General features: G+C 41.0%; 2 protein-coding genes across 2 annotated transcripts; one reads left to right on the plus strand and one right to left on the minus strand.

Annotated features, from left to right (window-relative positions):
- Positions 1-4,331: 4,331 nt before the first annotated feature.
- LOC110704610 lies at positions 4,332-6,326 on the plus strand. The gene is made up of 7 exons (XM_021882422.1): positions 4,332-4,628; positions 4,744-4,822; positions 5,221-5,282; positions 5,389-5,499; positions 5,594-5,642; positions 5,758-5,814; positions 5,960-6,326. The coding sequence occupies exons 1-7, from the start codon at positions 4,582-4,584 to the stop codon at positions 6,041-6,043; spliced, it is 489 nt and encodes a 162-aa protein (XP_021738114.1). The 5' UTR covers positions 4,332-4,581; the 3' UTR covers positions 6,044-6,326.
- A 12,814-nt stretch (positions 6,327-19,140) lies between these two features.
- Positions 19,141-20,576, minus strand: LOC110704619 (probable glycosyltransferase At5g11130). Its single transcript, XM_021882432.1, has 2 exons — positions 20,216-20,576; positions 19,141-19,895 (listed from the first exon to the last, which is right to left on the minus strand). Exons 1-2 carry the CDS (start codon positions 20,561-20,563, stop codon positions 19,224-19,226), a joined length of 1,020 nt encoding a protein of 339 aa, XP_021738124.1. The 5' UTR covers positions 20,564-20,576; the 3' UTR covers positions 19,141-19,223.
- Positions 20,577-22,702: the final 2,126 nt, after the last annotated feature.

A 22,702-nucleotide genomic window follows, 5' to 3' on the forward strand; every position in this document is an offset into this window, starting at 1 on the left:
GTCTCCTTCTCCCTCTCCTTACCTCTCTTTCTCTTCCCTCTTTTTCCTTCTCCTCCCTTTCCCTACACTATTGTTATCCAAACATAATGTTAGTCTGTATTATGGTATTTGAGAATTTAGAACTTATTGTTCCAGCCATTTATGTCACCATAGAAGATACCAATCCAATAATCATGCATTTTATGAAGATTTTATTTCCAAGATTGCATTATATAATATCTAGCTAATAAGCTAATTGAGATATTTAACAATTATAAATAATGATTTTAAGGGAATTTATATATTTTTTAGAAAATACCATTTATAATTTTGATAGACTTGTATTGGCTTTTAGGACCAGTGCGCGTAAATATTAGGTAATTAATACACTCAACATCCTCAAAGAGCCACGACCTAATCCATCGGATTCATTTCTTTGTACATACTCATCACCTAGAGTTTAATAAGTCCGACCTTGATTGGCCTAGTGTAATTGCATACATGCAAGAAGAATGATGATTATAATATAACTCATGCATTTTCAGTATCTTATTTAATTAAATAACACTCTATACTATGCTTTGCTTTTGCTTCAAACAATGGCTATCTTGAGTTATTTCCTTTACTATGCATTAGATTATTAATTTATTATACAATGATATCTTTTCTAGAATATAATACTTGTACGTATAGAAGCTGCATTAGGGGGCGGGAATTATAATATTTATTTGATGTATTTATTAAAGTAAGGTCCATGAAGTTTTAACTAATCATTGTACTTACAGTTGCGCCAGTTTTAGATCGTCGTTAAATATTATTTGCATCTGTTATGTATAAAAATTTTATTTTAAATAATTTTTGACAGAAAGTTTAGTTTTATATAAGAAAATCGGGTGAAAGACAGGGTTATATAGTATAATTTCCTTAAATAATATTTCGTATATAAAAAATTGATATGAATCTTAATACTTTGTATTAATAACTTTAAATTGTTTTTTATAAGTTATGTGTCAATTTTTTTAGGAATGGAGAGAATATGAAAAAAAGGTGGGTTTAAGTGGACTGTTGGGCTTTTTTATGTGGGCTTTTAGGGTGATTGTTAATTCTAGTCCTTATAGGACTATAGTATAGGTTTGTTCTTATCTTTACATTTATATTTATAATATAAAAACAAATAGATAAATATTGTAATAATCACATTAATTTGATTTTGGTTTTCTTAATTTTTTTCATCTGTTCGAAGTAATTGGTTTCTTATAGTTTTGTTGGAATAATAGTTGCTGTTCTGGATACCGATTGCTCTATTTTATTATTCAGGAATAGCAATTGGAGTTTCGATTTTGTTATATACAGATTATTATTAGAATTAAACAAAATCAAATTAATTTGTTTTTTTAGTCTAAGTTTGATTTTGAGGCTCTTAATTCATTCATTCTGTGGATGGCTGATTGGTCTGAGTTGCCCTCTGATATTCTCGGTGTAATTGCATTGAAGATTTTATCTATTTCTCTTCGGTTTGTCATTCGTGGAACCATGTATTCTCCATGGTTAAACCCGAGTGGAGTCGTCACGCACGTAAACCAACACCACCTTGGTTGCTGCTAGCCGAGCCCTAGCCGGGTAATAACGACACTACTAAGTTGTAGGAAAATATTCAGTATCAATAAAAATAGGTGCTATGAAATTATGCTTCCTCAGAAACGGTGTTGGGGTTCGTCATACGGTTGGATTGTCATGTTTGGTTCTGATGAAGAAATTGAATTATTTAATCCTATTACTTAAAAACCCTGCCAGATCACCCACTAACTGAAGATCATGATAATGATGCTGGTTTTGATCGGGATAGTTGGGTTCTGAAATACTTGGTGTCTAACATCTTTGTATTCAACATGTCTCGAAACGACAACAATGTTGATGACTTTGTTGTAATGGTGATTCATCAGCCACTTAATCACTTATCGTTTGCGAGCATGGACACCAGTACTAACAAGAGGAACAACACCCAACCAGGTTCATCAAGTAATGTATTGGAAGGGATTAGTGCTGATTTTGTATAAAGACGGAACGTTTGCATACTTTGATATAAATTCGACTCTAATTGGTAGTGCTACTCCTGTCGAGGCTAAGAATTATTATAGCTTGGTTCCGGTCAGATTTGTTGGTATAAGTCAAGCCGGATTGGGTGATGGGACTTTGTATACGATGGAGTTAAATGGTGATTTACTTGCAGTCGTCCGTCATAGAGAGCAAGCTTCACGATATGTGGACGAGGATGGTGTTCATCACGACAGGCTTTTGGATTGCGGAAATTGGTATCGTACCAATTTTTTTGTGGGAGAGAGTTAAGGATTTGGCTGAATTTGTGTTATTTGTAGGTTATAACTATGCTTCTGTTGTTCATATATCAAAGGCTCCTAATTGCCAACGGAATGCTATCTCCTTTTTTTACGATGAATATTATTACTATTGCATTCAAGGATGTCAAGAATCTCGTGGCCATGAGTTTAAAACGGGTCTAAAAGGCTTGCACAAACACACTATTTTTTATTACTATTAATTAATGGGTTCCTCAGGTACCCCTGAGTTTAAGCCTAATTCCTACCTATTTGTTATTTTTTTTACCTGAGGTACCCCTGAAGTTTGATATTTTTGCCTGAGTACCCCTCCCAATGAGGGGCATTTGAATAAATCACCATTTTTCAGGCCTATACAACATTATTTTATTTTTTTGCGTGTACCCACTTTGCTTACCTTCAACCCTATCCCCCATAAAAGAAATAACAGAAAATTTTCTAATGATTACTATTGAATTGACCACCTTATATTTTGATGATTGACCTACATAAAACAAACTTTGACTAACGACGTTTATGAGTCTTGGTTAAAACAGAAGATTCAGGTTTGAAGTTAAATGTTCTGGAGTAGGAACAACAGAGTTTGGAAGACTTGATGATGAATGCAAACTTTCAAGATGTCCTCACAACTCTATATTCTTAGTTACTCAGTGTACGAACTTAAGAAACAAAAGTGTTGGAAGGAATTAAGAAGAAACTCGAAGTTCCTGAAGAATGACTCAGAAAGTTTTAAACGAAAGTTTTAAAACGGTTTTCAAAAACCCTTAATTTAAGGAAGTGATAAAAATCAATTTTGAAAAAGATTTAAAAAGATTTTATAAATAAATAAATAGTTCATTAATTTAAAAAGATAAGTTTTAAATTAATTAATTATTTATGTTTTAATTAATAAATAAATAATTATTTTTTTAAATAAATAATAATTATCTTTTGAATAAGTCTTTAACTGATTTTTAACTTGGTAAATATTGGCTGCTTAAATTAAGGAGCACGTTGAATTTAGGAGTCAAGCTAGGGAAATCATGTTCCTAAATTTCCTCTGCCTACATCCCAACTTCTCAGTCAAAGAGAAAGTGGGATTAAGGGGGAAGTGGGAACGTGATGGAAGCTTGGTTTAACTCCTTATAAAAACAGATCAACGTTAAGTTTTGAAAGCGTAGAAAAACAATTTTAAGTATTCTGAGCATAGAGTTTCAAAGTGTTTAAAAGAGAAGTTCCTTCCATCCTTAGTCTCTTAAGTTCTTTAGGAAATACTTGTAATCATTGTGTAATTGGGTTTGGGTTGTGAGAGTTGTAAAGTGTGAGACTTGAGAGAGTTGTTTACACTGTACAAGTGATTCGGAGTAGAATCACAAAGTGTGAGAAACTGTGATTGAGGGATCACAGTTGGGTAACGTATTAGTGATTGTAAATCATTTTTACAGAGTGAATTTATTCATTGCCTATATCAGTGTCTTTTCTCTTAGTAGTAGATTTAATTCCGCAAAATTTACCATAATCTACATACACTACAATTCACCCCCCCTTGTAGTATACATTATTCTATCAATTACTTATATTTAAAGAAAATCACTTAAAACATTTAAAATCCTATAAAGATGAATTCAAATTTACATTATTTCTTTCCTGGAGATAGGATTGAAGGTAAGCAAAGTAAAGTACAAGCGAAAAAAGTAAAAAAAGATGCAAAGACCCAAGAAATGGTAATTTCCTCATATACCCAATAGTTTAGGAGTACCTGAGGTAAAAAAAATAAAAAAAAAATAACAGAGAGACTCCTCATGAATTAAGCCTAACCTCAGGAAAAACCCATTAATTAGTTAATTTATATATTTATTTTATTTATAAATGGGTTGGACCGGGCTGAGTTAGATTGGTTTAACTTTGATAAGGTTTCTCAAATTTAGAATTTGAATTTCGGAATTTTTTTTTCTTTTTTCTTTCCCCGCTGTTCTTAGATGTTTTTTTTTTTTTTTTTTTTTTTTTTTTGTGTGTAAAATGTTATTTGGGGCATGATACAAGTTGAATATGTATGAATCATGGAAGTATGTTTTACTTTCAAGTATTAAAAAGGCATGTATTTAATAAGCAAGGTTTTGAGAAATCCAATTCGTAATCGTAGCACTTGCTCATTCCTAACCCTAATTAAAGTTTTCTTTCTTTTGCATTTCCGATCGATTCTGATTGTTTCTTCATCTTTCTCTACCAAATTTAACCCTAAACGGTTCTGCAGGAATCAACTCTCACCATGGTGCAAACAAGATCATCATCTAAGAAGAATACAACTAATACCAAGTAAGTTTCCTTCTATTTAATACTTAGAATTCATCTCAATTTTGTTCCTGAACTGAGAATTTTTTGTTTTAGTTTTAGTTATTTTTATTTTTTATTCTTACCTTTTGTGATTAAGTGTTGAGGTGAATCGGGATGTTGCTGAGGCATCAAACAAGAACACCATGAATCAGAAGAAAAGGAAGACGACTGCTGAGGTTAGTTTTGTTTTTCATTTTTTTTTTTTTATAATTTTGTTAAATCTTATTTTATATGTATGTTATGGTATGATATGATATGATTATCAGTCTAGTGGTATTGAAATATAATTCTCTTGTCACTTAATTAAGATTGTGTTTCGGATTGAATTTCAGCATTTGAATTATCTATCGGAGTTAGTTTCAATTACTAATTCCATGTTTTGAAATCATAAAAATGGAATTTCACATGTTCTTCTTTTCTTTTTTTTAGTTGGTTTGAAAATGTATGTTTCAGTTTATTAATTAGTTGTAACTTGGAAAATTTTCAATTGATAGCTTCACAAAAAAGATAGTGGTGATAGAAAATTTCCTGCATCTTTTACTCAGTTCCATTTGTCATTACTACTAATTTTCAGAATTCCATCTTGAAGCCAATTGAAGCAAGCAAGAAAACAACTAAGAAAGTAGTAAATGCTCAGTAAGTTTTTTCCATTTTTTTTTCAAAAAAAAAAAAAAAAAATCGATTCGATGAAATTTAGTCTCTGTTTGTAATGTACGAGTGAATATTTAATTTAATGATTTAGGGATGCTGGGACATCCAAAAATTCCAAGTCGAAGTCTGTTGTGGATCCATATGAAGGCAAAGTAATTTTGAGAAAAACAACAAAGGCGGATATTGCTCTAGATGTGTACATGTAACATTCTTGTTTTTCATTTCTTTGTTTGTTTTATTTCTCGATCTGTGTACGTTCGTTTTGATCTTATTTATTTATTTATGCTTAATAACAGGAAGGAGTATTATAACGAGTACATTAAGAATCATCCTGGTGAAACAAAGGTAATTTGTCTTTATTTTTTTATTATTATAACAAGTGTTCTTTGCTCCAATTGTTTTTTTCCTCCTTTCTGATAAACTTTGATTCTTGTTTGATTGCTGTTGGATGTCATTAAAGCTACCTAGAGAGGAAATTTCGGCGGGACAAAAAAAGTTTCGTGAACTGGTGAAGACGGTATGCTATTATGCTGTAAAACCCCACACATACAACAGATATCAAATATGTTGCTTCTTTTCTCTTCATCAAGTTGATGGATCATAAATATTCAGATTTGAAATTCCTACTACTTGGTAATTAATTTATTATTATTGTGTTTCAGACAAATTATTACATTGTTAAGAAGTGTCTTAAGAAGCTCAAGGATGATGAAGCTGCAAGGATGCTAGAAATCAGCGATCTGTAATTGCACACTTTTTGGTCTCTTTTGCTGCTGCTACAATGGGCTTGTAGTTTGGGTTTGTAATGACTTTCTGCGTGCGCGGATTATAATGATGTGACAATCTCTTTAATTTTAAAATAGCCCAGCTCTGAATTGAAGGCTTTTGAACTTTGAATACTGTATGGTGCTAATATGACTTATTGTTCTTTGTTTTTGGCTGGTGGATTTATGTATTTGGAAGTAAAATATGGGTATTTGAGAGGTCTTCTATATATGAAATGGGAGTTTCTTGGAGACCAGTTTCGAATATCCTTGTGTGGAAACTCACTCAAAATTTAATTTTCCAAATAATTTTCTCAATTTCGCTTTAGGTTTGACATTAACTTATTGGCTTTTTTATATTTCTTGTGTATGTGCCTTAGGTTTGGCTGTATGATGCGTCATTACTGGCCATCACTGAATGAGTTTCCACACAATGATATTCGAAACTGATGGCTATGTTTAACATGACATCCGGATTAATTACACCATCTGTTTGGGTCCAATTTAGCCAAAATTGGGCCTGAGCACTAAATGATCCAATTAAAAGCCCAAGGTCAAGGTTCAACTCTCCAATTGCTCAAAAGTCAAAGGTCAGCCCACAAAGTAAGCCAATTGGGCCAAAGCCCAACCTCTCCATGTATGATGAGGTATAAAAGCCATCATATTGACACATTCACGAGGACATTGACGTTCAGATTCATATGCTCATTCTTGCATTCAGAAATATTCCACAAAAGCCTCAAGCTACAAACTCTCTTGCATAGTGTCTTCCTTTTACACATTGTACTGACTTTAGCATCGGAGGGGCCTTCCTCGGAAACACCCCCGAGGCTAGTTTACGTGTGTTCACTGTGCAGGAAACCTTCGGCCCAACACAACTTGGATCGAATCCAGTCTTCTCCATTTCAGCGGACCTTCGGCAAGGTCCCATTGTTTTCAACCGAAACAATTTGGCGCCGTCTGTGGGGAAGACTTTCAAATATCTTTAAGCCAAATTCCTAACCAAGATCATCTTGCAATTATCTTAGCAGCCATGGCTAAGAACCGCAAGAGCAAAAGCCTCCGTCAAGGAGCGGGCGAAAAGCCTGAAACCCCTACACCATCGCCCTCGCCGGACCGGAACTCTCCCAAGGGTGCCGGCTCGGGGGGAGGATCATACAAGGAGGATTCCCTATCTCCTACAATGCATGACTCTCAATATAGGCCGGACCACTCTCGGTCTAGCAGGGGTCAGTCTGATCATAGGACATATTCAGTGTCCCAAAGCCAACCATCGGCTGCACGGCCTCATTCCCACACTCGGCCGGGGACCCCTTTGACGGGGCCCAGTTCGGAAGAGGTGGCAAGAGCGCTGGCAGTACTCATGGAGGCAATGAGGGCACAGAATATGCCACCGCCTCGTGATCGAACTCCTCCGCATACCCGGCATCAGCGGAGGAAGTTAGACCATGACGGTGGGAAGCTTCCTTCCTTCCGGGAACTGGAAGAGTGGGAGGAGGATTCTTGGAAAAATGAAAAACAGAGGAAAAAGAACTCTCAATTATTTAAAGGATCCTCATCCTCAAGACCAGCAGCGCATAAGAGCAGCAGCTCAGCTTCTCGGCCAGAATCTACTCGCCGGGAACCAGAGACTGCTCGCAGAAGCGTCCTTGACCGACTCGGCGGCCAGGAACCGAGCGTGCGTAGTCGTCTCTCGTTCCCTGCAGCCGAGGCCCAGACTTCCCAGCCAGGGACGAAAACCACTCCTACCTCTCTAAGAGGGCGGAGCGCGGTCCCTTCGGCCAGGAACAAGGGCAAGGCCATTATGCTACCCGCTAGTTCACCATTCGAGCAATGGATACTGGAAGAGCGCGTACCCACAGTTAAAATACCGTCGCATATCACGTATGACGGGACCACGGATCCGAAGGACCACGTGGCCTCGTATGAGACTCATATGCATCTTTGCCCCAGATCCGAGGCGACTTGGTGCAAATATTTCCCAACCACTCTCAAGGGGTCGCGCAAGCGTGGATCTCCAAGGGAGTAAGGCAAGGCTCCATAACAGGTTGGGATGATCTGTCCTCCAAGTTCAGGAGCAAGTTTTCCACGGCAAACCGCCGAGAGAAGACTACCGCAGAGCTCATGAGTCTGCAACAGGGGGAAACCGAAAGCCTCCGAGACTACCTGACCCGTTTCAGTACCGAGTCATCAAGCGTCTCCCAGCTGGACCAGGGGCTAGCTGTTTTTGCAATGCAGAATGGCCTTCAGCCAGGAAAATTCCTAGACTTCATGGTCATGCATACCCCGCAGACCTTGGAGGAAGCTCTTAGTGCTTCGGATAAGTTCATCCGAGCCGAAGAATGGAATAAAGCAAAAACCCAACCTCAATCCGGGGGAGGGAAACAGAGGCAAATACCCTTGTCTGAAGGCCAAGGCCATAAGGCAAAGGGAAAATCAAAGGCTCCGGAGCCATCTCCGGCCAACGACCTAAAGAAGGACAGGTTTGCCTCATACACAGGCAGATACGAGTCCTACACTCCGCTCTCTCTTCCACGCGCCAAAATTTACAGTGTGACGAAGGAGGAGCAGAGTTACCGAAAGCCGAGACCACTCCCAGAGTGGTATCGGCGAAAAAATAAAAATCAGTGGTGTGAGTTCCACGAGTCTTCGGGCCACAACACTGAGGAGTGTATCCAGCTGAAGGACCAGATAGAGGACATGGTCCGGAAGGGATACTTGAAAAAATACATCGCGGATCACCGCGAGAAAAAAGAATCCGAGAGGCTAGCAAAGGACCCTCGGCAGGACCTTGATTTCCCCCGGAAAAACAGTAAAAAACCGGAGGGGAAATTCCCTCCGATCAATGTTATCTCGGGAGGAATATACTCTCGGAGGGAGCACAAGCGTCACTTTAGAGCTTTGACTCACCAGGTGAACAACGCTGACATTCAATCTCCCCAGTCGCCGGTGCCGAACATGACGTTCACAGCCGCCGACTGCAGGGGGATTACGTTCCCTCACGAGGATCCGTTGGTGATCATCGCCACGGTGGCCAACCACGACGTCAGTAAGGTCCTTGTTGACGGTGGCAGCGGAGCAAACATTCTGTTCCGAAAGGCCTACAACCAAATTAAGCTGAAGCCCAAGCACCTTACGCCGGTACCCTATCCGGTATCCGGGTTCAATGGGGCTTCAACTTATCCAGATGGGAAGGTGACACTTCCTGTCACCATCGGTTGCGATGAGGCAGCCCGGAACGTCATGATTGAGTTTTTGGTCATCGACGCTCCTTCAGTGTACAACGTGATTTTGGGGAGACCCATAATTCACGAGATCCAAGGGGTCGTCTCAACTTATCATCAGCTGATGATTTACGTCTCAGACGCCGGCTTCCCCGAAAGGATACAGGGCAACCAAAAGGACGCCCGAAGGTGCAACTACCTCAAGCCATCCAATAGTCGCCCAGATAACGACAAGGATGAGGAGGAGAAAGAAAAAGAAAGAGAGCCAAGCGCAAAAAAGCCGAAAGGCCTAAGTGCTTCGGCCCAAGGATCCGTGCCCAGAGAAAAAGGTCCCGAAAGGGAAAAGGTTGACTCTTCAGCTGAGCCGCAAGACTCAGAGAGCCAGCCGAAGAGCACAAAGACTGGGACACCTGCTGACATTGGCAGCAGACCAGATTCTGAAGAGTCCAGTCCATCGGCAATGGACATGGACCAACAGACTGAAACAGTTGAGTTGGCCGAAGGAGATGCTGAGAAATGTGTAACAATCGGGATGGACCTTGATCCTAACACCCGTTGTGAACTTATTCAGCTCCTTCGGGATAACAGAGATGTGTTTGCTTTCTCGGCAGCTGATATGCCCGGGATAAGTTCAGACCTCATCTCCCATAAGCTTAATGTTGACCCAGCGTGTCGACCAGTTAAGCAAAAGAAGCGGAATTACTCCGCCAATAAGAACCGAGACATCGCAGCCGAAGTCAAAAAATTATTGGAGGCAGGGTTCATTGAACCTTGCCAATATCCGGAATGGCTGGCAAATGTGGTGATGGTCCAGAAGCCCAATGGTACCTGGAGGATGTGCGTTGACTTCACGGACCTAAATAAGGCTTGTCCAAAGGATTTCTATCCCTTGCCAAGAATCGATCAGCTAGTCGATTCGACAAGTGGCCATGCCTTGCTTAGTTTCATGGACGCATTCTCGGGGTATCATCAGATCTTTATGCACCCCGACGATCGAGCCAAGACAGCATTCGTCACGAACGCTGGGGTGTATAATTACAAAATGATGCCTTCGGATTGAAAAATGCGGGGCAACCTATCAAAGGCTGGTGGATCAAGTTTTCGCCGATCAAAAGGGCCGAAACATGGAAGTCTATGTTGACGATTCGATCGTCAAAAGCAGAAAACTAGAGGACCATGTAAAGGACCTGGCTGAAACTTTCGCCACCTTGAGAAAGCATCAAATGAAGCTGAATCCGAAGAAGTGTGTCTTCGGCGTGAAGTCAGGGAAATTCCTGGGTTTCATGGTCAGCAAAAGGGGGATTGATGCCAATCCCTCTAAAGTCAAAGCGGCGCTCGACCTTCCTGAGCCGAAAACGAAGCGGGATGTTCAGCGGCTCACCGGAAGAATGGCAGCCCTCTCGAGGTTCATTTCCAGAGCTTCGGATAAGGGGTTACCCTTCTTCAAAGCCCTGAAACTCCCGAAAACAAAAGAGCTTGTTTGGAGGAAGAGCAAAAAGACGCCTTTCAACAGCTTCGGGAGCATCTGGCTCAACTCCCAACGCTGGCTAGCCCAGTTGAAGGAGAAACTCTATACCTATATGTGGCCGTTAGCCCAGCCACCATCAGCGCAGTATTGCTGAGGGAAGAGAGTAAGAGTCAGCAACCGATTTATTTCGTCAGTCATACACTGACGGATGCCGAGACCCGCTATCCTCTACTCGAGAAAGTTGCTTTCGCGGTAGTAGTAGCTGCTCGGAAGCTGAGGCCCTATTTTGATTGCCATCAGATAGTGGTCTTAACTGATCAGCCATTGGAAAAAGTTCTTGGCAAGGTTGAAAAATCCGGTAGGCTAGCCAAGTGGGCTTTTGAGCTCACCGAATTCAGCATCAGCTACCGTCCGAGGGCTGCCATTAAGGCTCAAGCCCTGGCGGATTTCTTGGCCGAATGCTCATACCAAGAAGTGCTGGACAATGAAAAGAAAGTCTGGACCGTGTTTACGGATGGGTCTTCCACCGAAAACGGTTCGGGGCAGGAGTAGTGATAACTTCTCCCGAAGGCAAATCCTTTGAGTATGCACTAAAATTTTCTTTTAAGGCCTCGAACAATGAAGCCGAATATGAGGCAGCAATCGCCGGCCTACAATTAAGCATCTCCTTGGAAGCCGATCATGTCTGCTTAAAAAACAGACTCTCAGCTAGTTGCATATCAGATCAGTGGCAGCTATGAGGCCAAAGAGCCCTCCATGATAGCTTATCTTGCCAAGATCAAATCAGTCATTGCAGAGCTGAAAACTTTTGAGGTTCAGCTGATCCCAAGGGTCAGAATACTCAGGCCGATGCACTCTCCAAACTTGCTAGTTCATCTTTTAATCTTTTACCGAGCTGAACAGGTCTGTATATGTAGAAGTGCGTCGAGTAAGAAGTGTCGACGAAGCACCTGAAGTGTGCTGCGCTGACCCAGAGCCTAGTTGGATGGAACCCATTTTAGCTTTTAAGCTTCGGGGAGAAACTCCTGAGGACAAAGCTTTGGCCTCCAAAATGAAGAGAACCAGCTCTAGGTTCATTGTCTTCAGGGGGAAACTTCTGAAAAAGTCCTTCTCAGCCCCATTGCTGAAATGCGTGGGACCAACAGATGCAGATTATATCCTGCGGGAGATTCACCTCGGCATCTGTGGGAACCACATTGGGGGAAGAACCTTAGCCCACAAGGCATTGAGGGCCGGATATTACTGGCCCACCATGATCGCAGATGCTAAGGAGCTGGTTCGGAAATGCGAAAAATGTCAAAAATATGCTCCAGTTATCCATCAGCCAGCAAGGGATCTTCAGCCGATCCTTAATCCACTCCCGTTTGCCCAATGGGGACTGGATATACTGGGACCATTTCCAGAGGCTGTGTACCAGAAAAAATGGCTGATAGTTGGTGTCGACTACTTCAGTAAATGGATCGAGGCCGAAGCAGCCTCGAACATTACAGAGCAAACTGTCAGAAAATTTATCTGGCAGAATATCATCACTCGCTTTGGCATCCCGAGAGTATTTGTCTTCGATCATGGGAGGCAATTTGATAACTTACCGCTGAAGCGATATACAGATCAGTTCGGCATCAAACTGGCATACTCAGCAGTATGCCACCCGCAAAGTAACGGACAAGCCGAAGCAGCAAATAAACAGATCTTAAATGCCCTCAAGAAGAGGGTGGAAGATCAAAAGTCCAAATGGCTAGAGGAGCTCCCTGGAACCCTTTGGTCCCTTCGGACAACTGAAAAAGAGGCAACGGGCCACTCACCTTTTGAACTGGTGTATGGTGCCGAAGCCGTCCTTCCAGTGGAAATTGGCTCTGAGAGCCTTCGAGTGCACCATTTCTCGGCTGAGAATGAGCGACTGATGAGGGAATCTCTCGATTTCCTCGACGAAGTAAGAGACTCAGCTCGAGATAAAATGGCCGCCTATAAGCAGAGAGTCAGCAAATTTTATAACCGAAGGGTCCATGCAAGGCCTCTCAAAATTGGAGATCTTGTCCTTCGGAATGCTGCTGCAGTTCAGAAAGGCCGAATCCATGGGAAACTCTCAGCTACATGGGAGGGACCTTATGAAATTTATGATGAGCTTCAGCCAGGGACATACCGACTTCGGCAGTTGGATGGAACTGAGTTGAAAAATCACTGGAACGCTGATGTACTGAAAAAATACCATGTGTAAACCCTTCGGGGCAGAACAATCTTTGTAAGTACACTTTGAACTAATGAAAGGCCTTGGAGCCGCCATTTATATAAATATTTACAACTTTTTATCCTTTCAAAATTTTCTTTGTTCTATCTACTCTTTAAGGGTTTTTTATTCAGCCTCGTCCGAAACCTTCGCCTTCGGGTAACTGGGTTTCAGATTGCTGACAAAACTCGTCTTTTTAAAGAACACTAGTCTTTCAGCTGAAGTCAAACTTCAGTAAGACTTGTTCTCCAAAGACATGAGTCCATGGACAAATCTGGGATATTGCCTTAACTGAGCCTTGTATCCCAGAGAGCCATTATCCGAAACATTGCCTTAAGTTGGCCCTGTGTTTCGGGTATCCATTTTTCAAAGATAGACAGAAAATCAAGGATAACAGCAACAGTTGAAAATTTTTAAATCAGCCTCGTCTGAAACCTTCGCCTTCGGGTAACTGGGTTTCAGATGGCTTACAAAACTCGTCTTTTTAAAGAACACTGGTCTTTCAGCTGAAATCAAACTTCAGTAAGACCTGTTCTCCAAAGACATTAGTCCATGGACAATTCTGGGATATTGCCTTAACTGAGCCTTGTATCCCAGAAAGCCATTATTCGAAACATTGCCTTCAGTTGGCCCTGTGTTTCGGATATGCGTCTTCTTTAAGAACGCTGGTCTTTCAGCTGAAGTCAAACTTCAGTAAGACTTGTTCTAAAGAGGTTAGTCCCAGAAAGCTAATATCCCAAGCATTGCCTTCAGTTGGCCCTGTGTTTCGGATATCCAACTTTCAGACAGTCAATCTTCAGTAAGACTTGTATCCCAGAAGCATTGCCTTCAGTTGGCCCTGTGTTTCGGATACCCATTTTGAAGAAGTTCAGAAATTGCTTATTCAACTGAAGTCATACTTCAATTTCTGTGGGGGCAAGAAGCACTCAGTGCAACTATGTTCGGCAGAGTTGAAGAAAAGAAACAGTAAAGCATTCAAAAATAAAGCAACTGAAGAAAAGAGCATTAGATTAATATTTCATGCTCAAAAATTGAGCTACAAGTTCAATAATTCAGTATCGGCAGCCGCCCACAAGCGGAAAATAACAGCTGCCGAAATACGTACATAAGCAAAAAAATAAAACTGTTGTACGACAAGGCAAGCTGAAGCAAAAAACAAGGCAAAAAACTCAGAAAGCGGCAAGTCTAAAGTTAAGCACATGATGAACCGCAAGATTCTGAAGACGACTGCCCGAGTTCCTATGCTTCAGCCGGAGGATCAGACTGATCAGCGTTGAGCCCCATGGTGGCCTCGGCCCCAGCAGCAGAAGAAGCGGGCTTTGCACTTTGCCGAGCCTCCCTTTCCCTCTGCTCAGCTTCCAACTCCAGTCTTTCAGCTTCCTCTTCGGCTTCCTCAGCCTTAAGAATTTCAGCTTCGACTGGAGTTGCATACTTCATGTGAGGGTCTTCGGGATTCTGGACCCACTCAGCACATTTAGACCAGTCCAGTTTCGGCTCAGCATGAAGGCAGACTCTTCGGCATACTCGGAATCCGTTTCTGAAACCCATCTCATATTCCTCTTGGGTATAAACACGGACTTTGAGTAAAGCCTCAGCATCAGCCAGCTTCTTCTGGGTCTCCTCCAAGTCTTCCTTGGATTTCTTCAGCTCATCAGCGACTTGGGAGGAGGAACCTTTCAGCTCATTCAGCTCTTGCTGAATTTGGAAAGCCTTTGTCTGAGCCTGGGCCACTTCAACTTTCTGGATCAGCAATTGATCCTCAGCCTCTTGGAATTTAGCTCTTTGAGCTTCAGCAGCAGCAGCAGCCTCTGAGAGTTGGACGTCTTTGGCCAGGAGCAACTCTTCAGCAGCCATTCGGCTGGCTTCAAGAGCCTCTAGACGCTGCTGCACTTCATCTTGTGCAGCAGTTCCTTCTTGAATTCGGCTCTCAACGGCAGCCTTGAATTTGGAGACGTCCACTCCCATATGCTCCTGGAGGAATTTTTCCCCTTCCATCAGTGGGGGAAAAACTTCCTTCTCCATAGCATCGCAGAAGGTTTTCAGGGCTTCGGCAGCTTTTTTCCCGTACTCCTCAACCTCCTGCTGCTTCTCTTCAGCTGCTGCTTGCTTCAGCTTAGCAAGCTTAACTTCCTCTTCAGCCACCTTCTTTTCGTGCACAGCAGCGTCTACCCTATCTTGTAGGGTATCTATCAGCTCTACAGTGAGAGTCTGATTGTGCACGAACTGAAAACAGGAAGACAAAAAAAAATAAAATAAAAAAAATATATATATAAAGAGCTGAATTTCGGAGGAAATGAAGGAAAATTACCTGCATCATCAGCAGTTGGTTAGACCTGGCTGGGTCAGGAACTGATCTGCTGGATTCGCCCATCCCAGCAGTGGCCTTCAGCGACCAGATCCTTGCCCTGTCTACTTCGGACATGCCAGCAAAATTGCCGAAGTAGGCTGCAGCTCCTTCTCGGTTTTGACCCCATATGAGGTCCCAGATGTGATCTGGGATTGGAATTCGGGGGGCCGAGAAACCCATTTCTCCAGAATGCAGAGTCTGGAAAGAAGGGAAGGATGACGATGGAGCTTGATTAGCTTTGGTTGTCTCAGCATCATCCTTCTCAGAGGAGTCAATTACTATGACCTCCTCTTCTTCAGGGGTGAGGACGAAAGCCTCAACCTCTCTTGCGATGTCTGCCGTGAAGCCCTCAGCGCTGGACATCACGGCATCCTTATTTTCGTGCTCATCAGCACTCTTCTTCATTTCTTCTTGGACCCCTCCCTTAGGTTCGGGAGTTCTCTGATCCACCTCCATCTCAGGAGGTGGCGGAGGGGTCTTTTGAGGAGATTGGGGTGTTGGCTGGGGAACCCTCGGCGATCCATTGCCTTCCTCAGGTTCCCTTATTGCGACGCCGATGGTCATCGGCCTCTGCTGAAAGTCATGAGGGCCGATGATGGCCATCCTTCGGCGCCTTTTCAGAAGGGGCTGCTCGTCCATATCTGAGTCTGAAGACTCTTGTATTTGGTCTTCGGGACGAACAGGAGCTTTGCCTTCTCTGTGTCTGTTACTCTCTTCAGACTGTAACAGACAGGGGGGAAGAAGAATGTGAGTAAAAAAAAAAAAAAAAAAAAAAAAAAAGAAAAGAAAAAAGTTGTCTGAAAGCTCACCGAGGTTTTCAGCAAAGCCTCGTCTTCTTCAGCTGCTCTAGCTGCAGCTTCGGCTTCAGCAGCTCTGGAGGACCCTTCTCCTCCTTCGCAAGCCTCAAGTACCCGTGCAACCTCTTCGGCTGTGCGGGCAGCTTCAGCTTCTTCGTTCAGCAGCTGAAACCAAGGGTCTCTCTTCTTCCACCAAGGCTTCTGCCTCTGATACAGAGCAACAGCCTCAATTTGGAAGTGGGAAGAATCCAGATGAACTTCCCTATGCCTCGGCTCAGTGATAGACGGGGCCCGTTCAGTTACAACTCGCTCTCGGTTAACACCAAGACGAGCGTAGTTAATACCAACGTTGGTCTCGTCCCGCTCTGAAAAAAGGAAAGGGAAAAAGTTTAGCTCAGATATGTCGGCACAGCATAAAAAAAGCAAAGCGAGAGAAGAAAAAGAGGTAGTTAAAAAGCCTCGGCCCCAGCCGAAGAAGCTTACCATCCTTAAACTTTCGGCTGAGGCCAACAGCTGCTAGCATGTTCTCTTGGAAAACGTAATGCGTATCGGGGAGCCAAGTCTCCGGGATATGCTGCATTCGACCACTTCCCCCCGGGTTCGGCAGCTTGCCGAAGATATGTTGCTGATCCAGGTTCGGATCCGCCCCGTTATCTGCTGGGGGACCTAGACTTCCCATTTCGGGATCAGGCTCAGCTAAGTACCGGGGAGCGCTGAAGACGCAAGGGTGGCCCGGATCTGTGGGTGCCCTAACCCTAATCCATTGACCTCTCCAGTCCTTGTCTGAAGAGTCATTTGGCCACATGGTCAAGTATTGGGGCCGGGACTCAATCCGATACCACCCAGAACCATGGCTTCCGTGCCCACTTTGAATATTTGGCACTAGCCGATGGAGCTTTCTGAAGCAGTGCAGGTTCGGCACGTACTTGAAGAACTTGCAGACCCATAAGTATGTCATCACCCTTCGGATGCTGGTGGGGGTTAGCTGACATAGGGAAATGTTGTAATGGATCAGCAAGTCTCGGACGAAAACGTCCAAAGGGAACCTCAGCCCATACTGAAGCTGTCTCGTGTACACCCCCACATACCCCGGGGGTGGACGATGGATTCTATCGGATGCTGAGGGCATTCGGCACCAATATCCATCAGCTTCAAAAATGCCGTAATGCAACTCAATTTGCTCGGCAAATCGATATTGATCGGCGTTCTCTACCCACCATGAGTAGGGGCGGTTCTTTATCATGGCCGAAACGACTTCGGCATTCTCCCACTCTGAAAACCCAGGGAGGATATCCCAAAGAACAACGGGAACTTCATCATCCCGTCCAGAAGCGCTCGGCTCATCCGTTCTTTGAGGAGGAGCCGAGGAAAGGGGAGTCGCCCTAATCCCTTCAGCAGGGTCAGACTCCGGCCTTTGACCATTCCAGGTCCCAATCCTGTTCCTAGGATCGGGAATCGGCCTTGCTCTTCTTGGAGCACGGGCCCTACCTCTAACTCCTCTTGCCATGGATTATTTCGAAGAGAAAAGTCGAAAGAAAAGGGGAAGGAGTTCGAATTCGAAGAAAAATAAACTGAAATCAAAGGAATTTACCTTAATCTGAAGCGAAAGTTGCCGATTTACGAGTTCGTAGTGGCAAGTCTCAGTTTCTAAGCTCAATGCTCGGGGAATTTGCGAAGTTTTGATGCGGGTTCTTGGTTTCTCTCTCGAAGAATTCTGGGTTTGTGTTGGTGAATAAGTGAGGAGAATGACGCGCCTCTGTTTATATCTCCAGGTACGGGATACGAAGAGTTTGTGCTTTAATTTCTCTTAAAATACCCACTAAGTAACCATTAAACACATGATCTTGTGATTAAACTGCCCATTATCCGTCCAACTTCCGCAATCATTAACCGTTGTTATCTCATTAATTACGGTTTAAACTCAAATTTTTGGATCAATTAAATCATTTACTTCCCTCCTTTCCTGAATTAAATCAAACCCGACCCGTCATCCTTCCAAATCGGGTCTGGGGGGCAAGTTGTTTGGGTCCAATTTAGCCAAAATTGGGCCTGAGCACTAAATGATCCAATTAAAAGCCCAAGGTCAAGGTTCAACTCTCCAATTGCTCAAAAGTCAAAGGTCAGCCCACAAAGTAAGCCAATTGGGCCAAAGCCCAACCTCTCCATGTATGATGAGGTATAAAAGCCATCATATTGACACATTCACGAGGACATTGACGTTCAGATTCATATGCTCATTCTTGCATTCAGAAATATTCCACAAAAGCCTCAAGCTACAAACTCTCTTGCATAGTGTCTTCCTTTTACACATTGTACTGACTTTAGCATCGGAGGGGCCTTCCTCGGAAACACCCCCGAGGCTAGTTTACGTGTGTTCACTGTGCAGGAAACCTTCGGCCCAACACAACTTGGATCGAATCCAGTCTTCTCCATTTCAGCGGACCTTCGGCAAGGTCCCATTGTTTTCAACCGAAACACCATCTTATAAAGGCGGTGATACAATTTCTAAGTGTTTTGCTCCCATATGGTTTTCCCCCAATTTTCAATTTTGTTTGTTCTTGATACTAAGCTTGTTTTATTTCTAGGCCAGGTAACTATTTGATCTTAAACATTAAAAACCCTTAATGTTTTGGATCAACTTTCGATTAATTTTGTAATTTTAGTATTAATTATTATTACAGTAAAAGCTTTAATCTGATGTTAGTATGTTAATTATTTCACTACTTATTCCAAATTTCGGTGTTTATCTTCAAAATTTAAAAACTATACTTCCTTCATTGTTTTCTTGACTCTAAGCATTGTCTTACAGATTGGTGTTAAGGTGGGATTATTATTTTCAATTTTGTTCACTTTATATTAATAACAATTTATAATCACATTTCATAATATATTATGGTCAAAATTAATATGTAGTATGTGTAAACTTGCAATTATTTTGAACAGTATTAAATTTATAGATAAAAATTCCTTAAATTGTTAGTACCAAAATGATGAAACTATATTTTCAAATTTCATAACTCAGGATCATATGTAATTACGTGTTAAGTGAATTACGTCTATCTATGTACAAAACATGGGTGGATCAACACATTGGATAGAATTTTACATCACAGCATGACCTAGCTTAACATTAAGCCTTCTAAGCCAAATTGAATGAAGAATCATATGAATAGCATCAAACGGCTTAGCTGGCCTATTAATTACAAAATGTGGCCTTACTTGTAACACTCTCTTTTGTAACATCAAGTACCTCTTCGTCGAAATCCCTTCTAGAATCTTCTTGATCTCTGGGATCTTTGCCACCGGAATATGAATCGAAAACTTACTCCAGTCCAACACATCACTAAATGGCAACGTATAGTTATCGGACACGATGACCGGTACACAACCTGTGTAGATTGACTCAACTAGCCTTGGGCTAGCCACCTCCCACCCACTAGGGCAAAGACAGTATTTACTTTGTCCCATTAAGACGGTGTAATTTTGACCCTTAGGAAGATACCCAAAGACTTGAATAGAATTGTCCTTGTCCTTCCAATGGTCAAAGAGGCTCTTACGAACGTTACCGTGAGGACCACCTGCAAAGAAGGCTAGTACTCTACGTTTAAGAGGCGTTAGGTTGATCATAGGAGGGCCAAGAGTACCCCAAGGAATGAGGATTTCAGGGAGTGTGACATCACGTGAAGGGCGGAAGCCTTCTGAGACGTTGGCGTTGCATAGGACTCGTGTGAAGTGCTTGAAGAGGTTTGGATGGGCTGCTGAAACATCTGGTGCCTGAAACAATAAAATTCAAACACAAAAATACATTATCACTAAGTTCCAAACAGATTATGTACACTTCTGCCTCAAAATGTTATTTCTAGTTTGACAGTGACATTTTTACAAGAATAGTCAATAGGAATAACATAAAGAGTCGAAAAAATTTAGCTGATTGAACTCATTTAAGACGTATATCATAATTGGTGATGGAAATACTTTCTAGGCACATTAGGTCTAATGATTCACTACTATTAATAGAAATAGAAAAAATTATGGACAAGCATACTATGCACCATTACCAATTTAAGGAAAAAAAATAAACCATACGGCCATACCCAATCATGACAAGAAATGAGGAAATGATCAGCACCATTGCTTCTATTCCAATAAGGATAACGCTCCGATATAACTCGAATGTAGTCTGCCACGACATTTTGCATTCGTTCCCTAGAGTAGCTCGTATATGGCCTGTACACGTATCGAATGATGGATGTGATGCTCACCGGAACAAAAAAAGCTAGGGCTTCATTAGGATTGTGAGTTATGAAACGGCTTTTATCATCAGCTGAATTTAGCTCTTCGATCATTTGTCCTTCAATGGAGTATATGTTATTCATAGGACCGCGGTGAAAGAGTGGTGGTTCACCTTCCTTGTACGTGAATATTTTAAATCTTTTCTCCATTTCTTTGTGGCTCCTGAATTTCATGTTCATGCAAATATTAGAATTTTTGTAACTTGAAATATGTCATGAATGTATGATCAATTGGTTTGTTCTGCGACGACATATATAATAAATTAGGCACATATAGAGGTGATAATGAGTCTAGCTTGCTAGCTAACTACAAGAGTTTTGTTCAAAATTGTCACGAGTCAAGTAGAGCATAGGTCCATTTGATAAGTCGTTCAAATAAAATATGGTTTTATTTGACTAAATTTTAACATAATTTAATATGCACATTACCCTAAAGCTGGGGATATATTTAATCAACAAATTTAAATAATATTAAGTGGGCTCATCATTTCCTCTCTATCGAAATGAATCACAGATCAGTTTAGATTAATCGTAAAAATAATTATAAAAAATTATTCCCGATTAGTTTAACTTTAACTCTATCCTACGGCTCGTATATTTAAAAGTCTTAATAAGAGTCAAGTCGACCAACCCCAAACTCGAATCATTAATCATTATCACTAATCATAGTAATCAACCCTGGCCTTACTTGTAATTGTTGCAAAGTCAAGTATTATGGCTTTAGTGGGGGGGATAGTGGTAGTTACTAAATTGGAAAATAAGTGAAAAAATTGAAATGGATGCCTATAAAAGCGCAAGTATGGTAATCAACACTACTTTGGCATCTACATTTACTGTATATAGCAACGAAAGTATAGAACTGTTGACCTAGCTTGTTTATTAGGGTACTCGACTGCCCATAATATGTGCCCCCATACTTCGTAGGCATCCTAGCTAGGATATTAATTACATCAAATTAAAATTATAGTATATAAATAGTGCTTTTCTATAAACTGTTTTACGTAATATGGAATCTTTTTGGAAGGGGGTTGAAAAAATGAAAATTAGATGATACACCCGGGTGCACCATGCTCATAGTGCACCCGGGTAAACAAAAAAAGCGGAAAGAACATATAGTGTTTGATAAAGAACATACCAATGTTTGGCAAAGAACATACCTTTAATATGTTCTTTGAGTGTGATCAGTGTGTTCTTTGAGTAAAATTATATGTTCTTTACATTATAACTTATGTTATTTAACATATGTTGATAAACATATATGTTTTTTTGGGTTTAATAATACAAAGTATGTTCTTTGAATTTGGCGTGTATGTTCTTTAAGGTCGTAGTGACGCCCAAATTCTATTTTTATTATCATATGTCATATTTAAATTACTTTTATTATCGTACATTCTTTGAGTTTGATTAGTGTGTTATTTAGGTATTAACTATATGTACTTTACAATATAAATTATGTTCTTTTAACATATGGTATTTTGAAATTTGATATTGAATCTTAAATTATTTTTAATTGAAAATAATATTAAAGTAAAAAAAAACTAAATTATTAAGGGAAGTTGAATTTTTATTGGAGAGATAGAAAACTATTTTTTGGAAAAATGATATCTTTGGTAAGGATTTTTTAAGAGGTGATCAACATTGGCATGACTCGCATCCCGACCCGATCCGGCCCGAAATAGGGTGGGTTTGGGCAAACCTAAAAATGCATTTTTAGTTAAAACTCAAATCGGGTTAGAAAAAAGCCCGAAAACCCGCTACTTTTCTACGGGTTTGGGCACGATAAATTATGATATGGTCCGGCCCTACTAGATTTTTTATCACCTCTAAATTTTTTCCATTAATAATGTGTAATTTTTCAGAAAATTTTAATTAAGTTTTTATCTCGTTCTTTTAATTATATCTTTATGTTCTTTGGTAATGCATGTTTTTGTCAAATACAAACATGTTCTTTATTAAATACATGTATGTTCTTTATGAAACACAGGATGTTCTTTCCGCCTTTTTTTATTTATCCGGGTGTATGATGAGCACTGTACACCCGTGTGTATAAACCACGGATTATGAAAAAAGGTATGGGGGACTTTTATGGAATTTTTGGAGGTGAGATCGATAGACACTCTCTGCATCATTATCAAGTTTTAACTAAGTAGAGTTTCTCTCGTAGTAGTATGAAGCTCATTTATAAGTATGAGAAATTAAAGTTCATAATATATAATTAATAGATTAAAATTTCTCTTTCTACTAGCCCCATATGACATCAATCTTTACTTAGTTATATTACAGATATTT

Source organism: Chenopodium quinoa, unplaced genomic scaffold (genome assembly GCF_001683475.1).
Source record: "Chenopodium quinoa cultivar QQ74 unplaced genomic scaffold, ASM168347v1, whole genome shotgun sequence".
Lineage (NCBI taxonomy): Eukaryota > Viridiplantae > Streptophyta > Magnoliopsida > Caryophyllales > Amaranthaceae > Chenopodium > Chenopodium quinoa.

What these genes read in the sequence shown, in the direction of transcription:
- LOC110704610 (XM_021882422.1), top strand. Translation starts at nt 4,582, where the DNA reads ATGGTGCAAACAAGATCATCATCTAAGAAGAATACAACTAATACCAA. An exon ending in AAGAATACAACTAATACCAA is followed by an intron (nt 4,629 to 4,743) that starts GTAAGTTTCCTT and finishes TTTGTGATTAAG; the next exon opens with TGTTGAGGTGAATCGGGATG. An exon ending in TTCGTGAACTGGTGAAGACG is followed by an intron (nt 5,815 to 5,959) that starts GTATGCTATTAT and finishes ATTGTGTTTCAG; the next exon opens with ACAAATTATTACATTGTTAA.
- LOC110704619 (XM_021882432.1), bottom strand. Translation starts at nt 20,563, where the DNA reads ATGGAGAAAAGATTTAAAATATTCACGTACAAGGAAGGTGAACCACCA. An exon ending in TCATTTCTTGTCATGATTGG is followed by an intron (nt 19,896 to 20,215) that starts GTATGGCCGTAT and finishes TTATTGTTTCAG; the next exon opens with GCACCAGATGTTTCAGCAGC.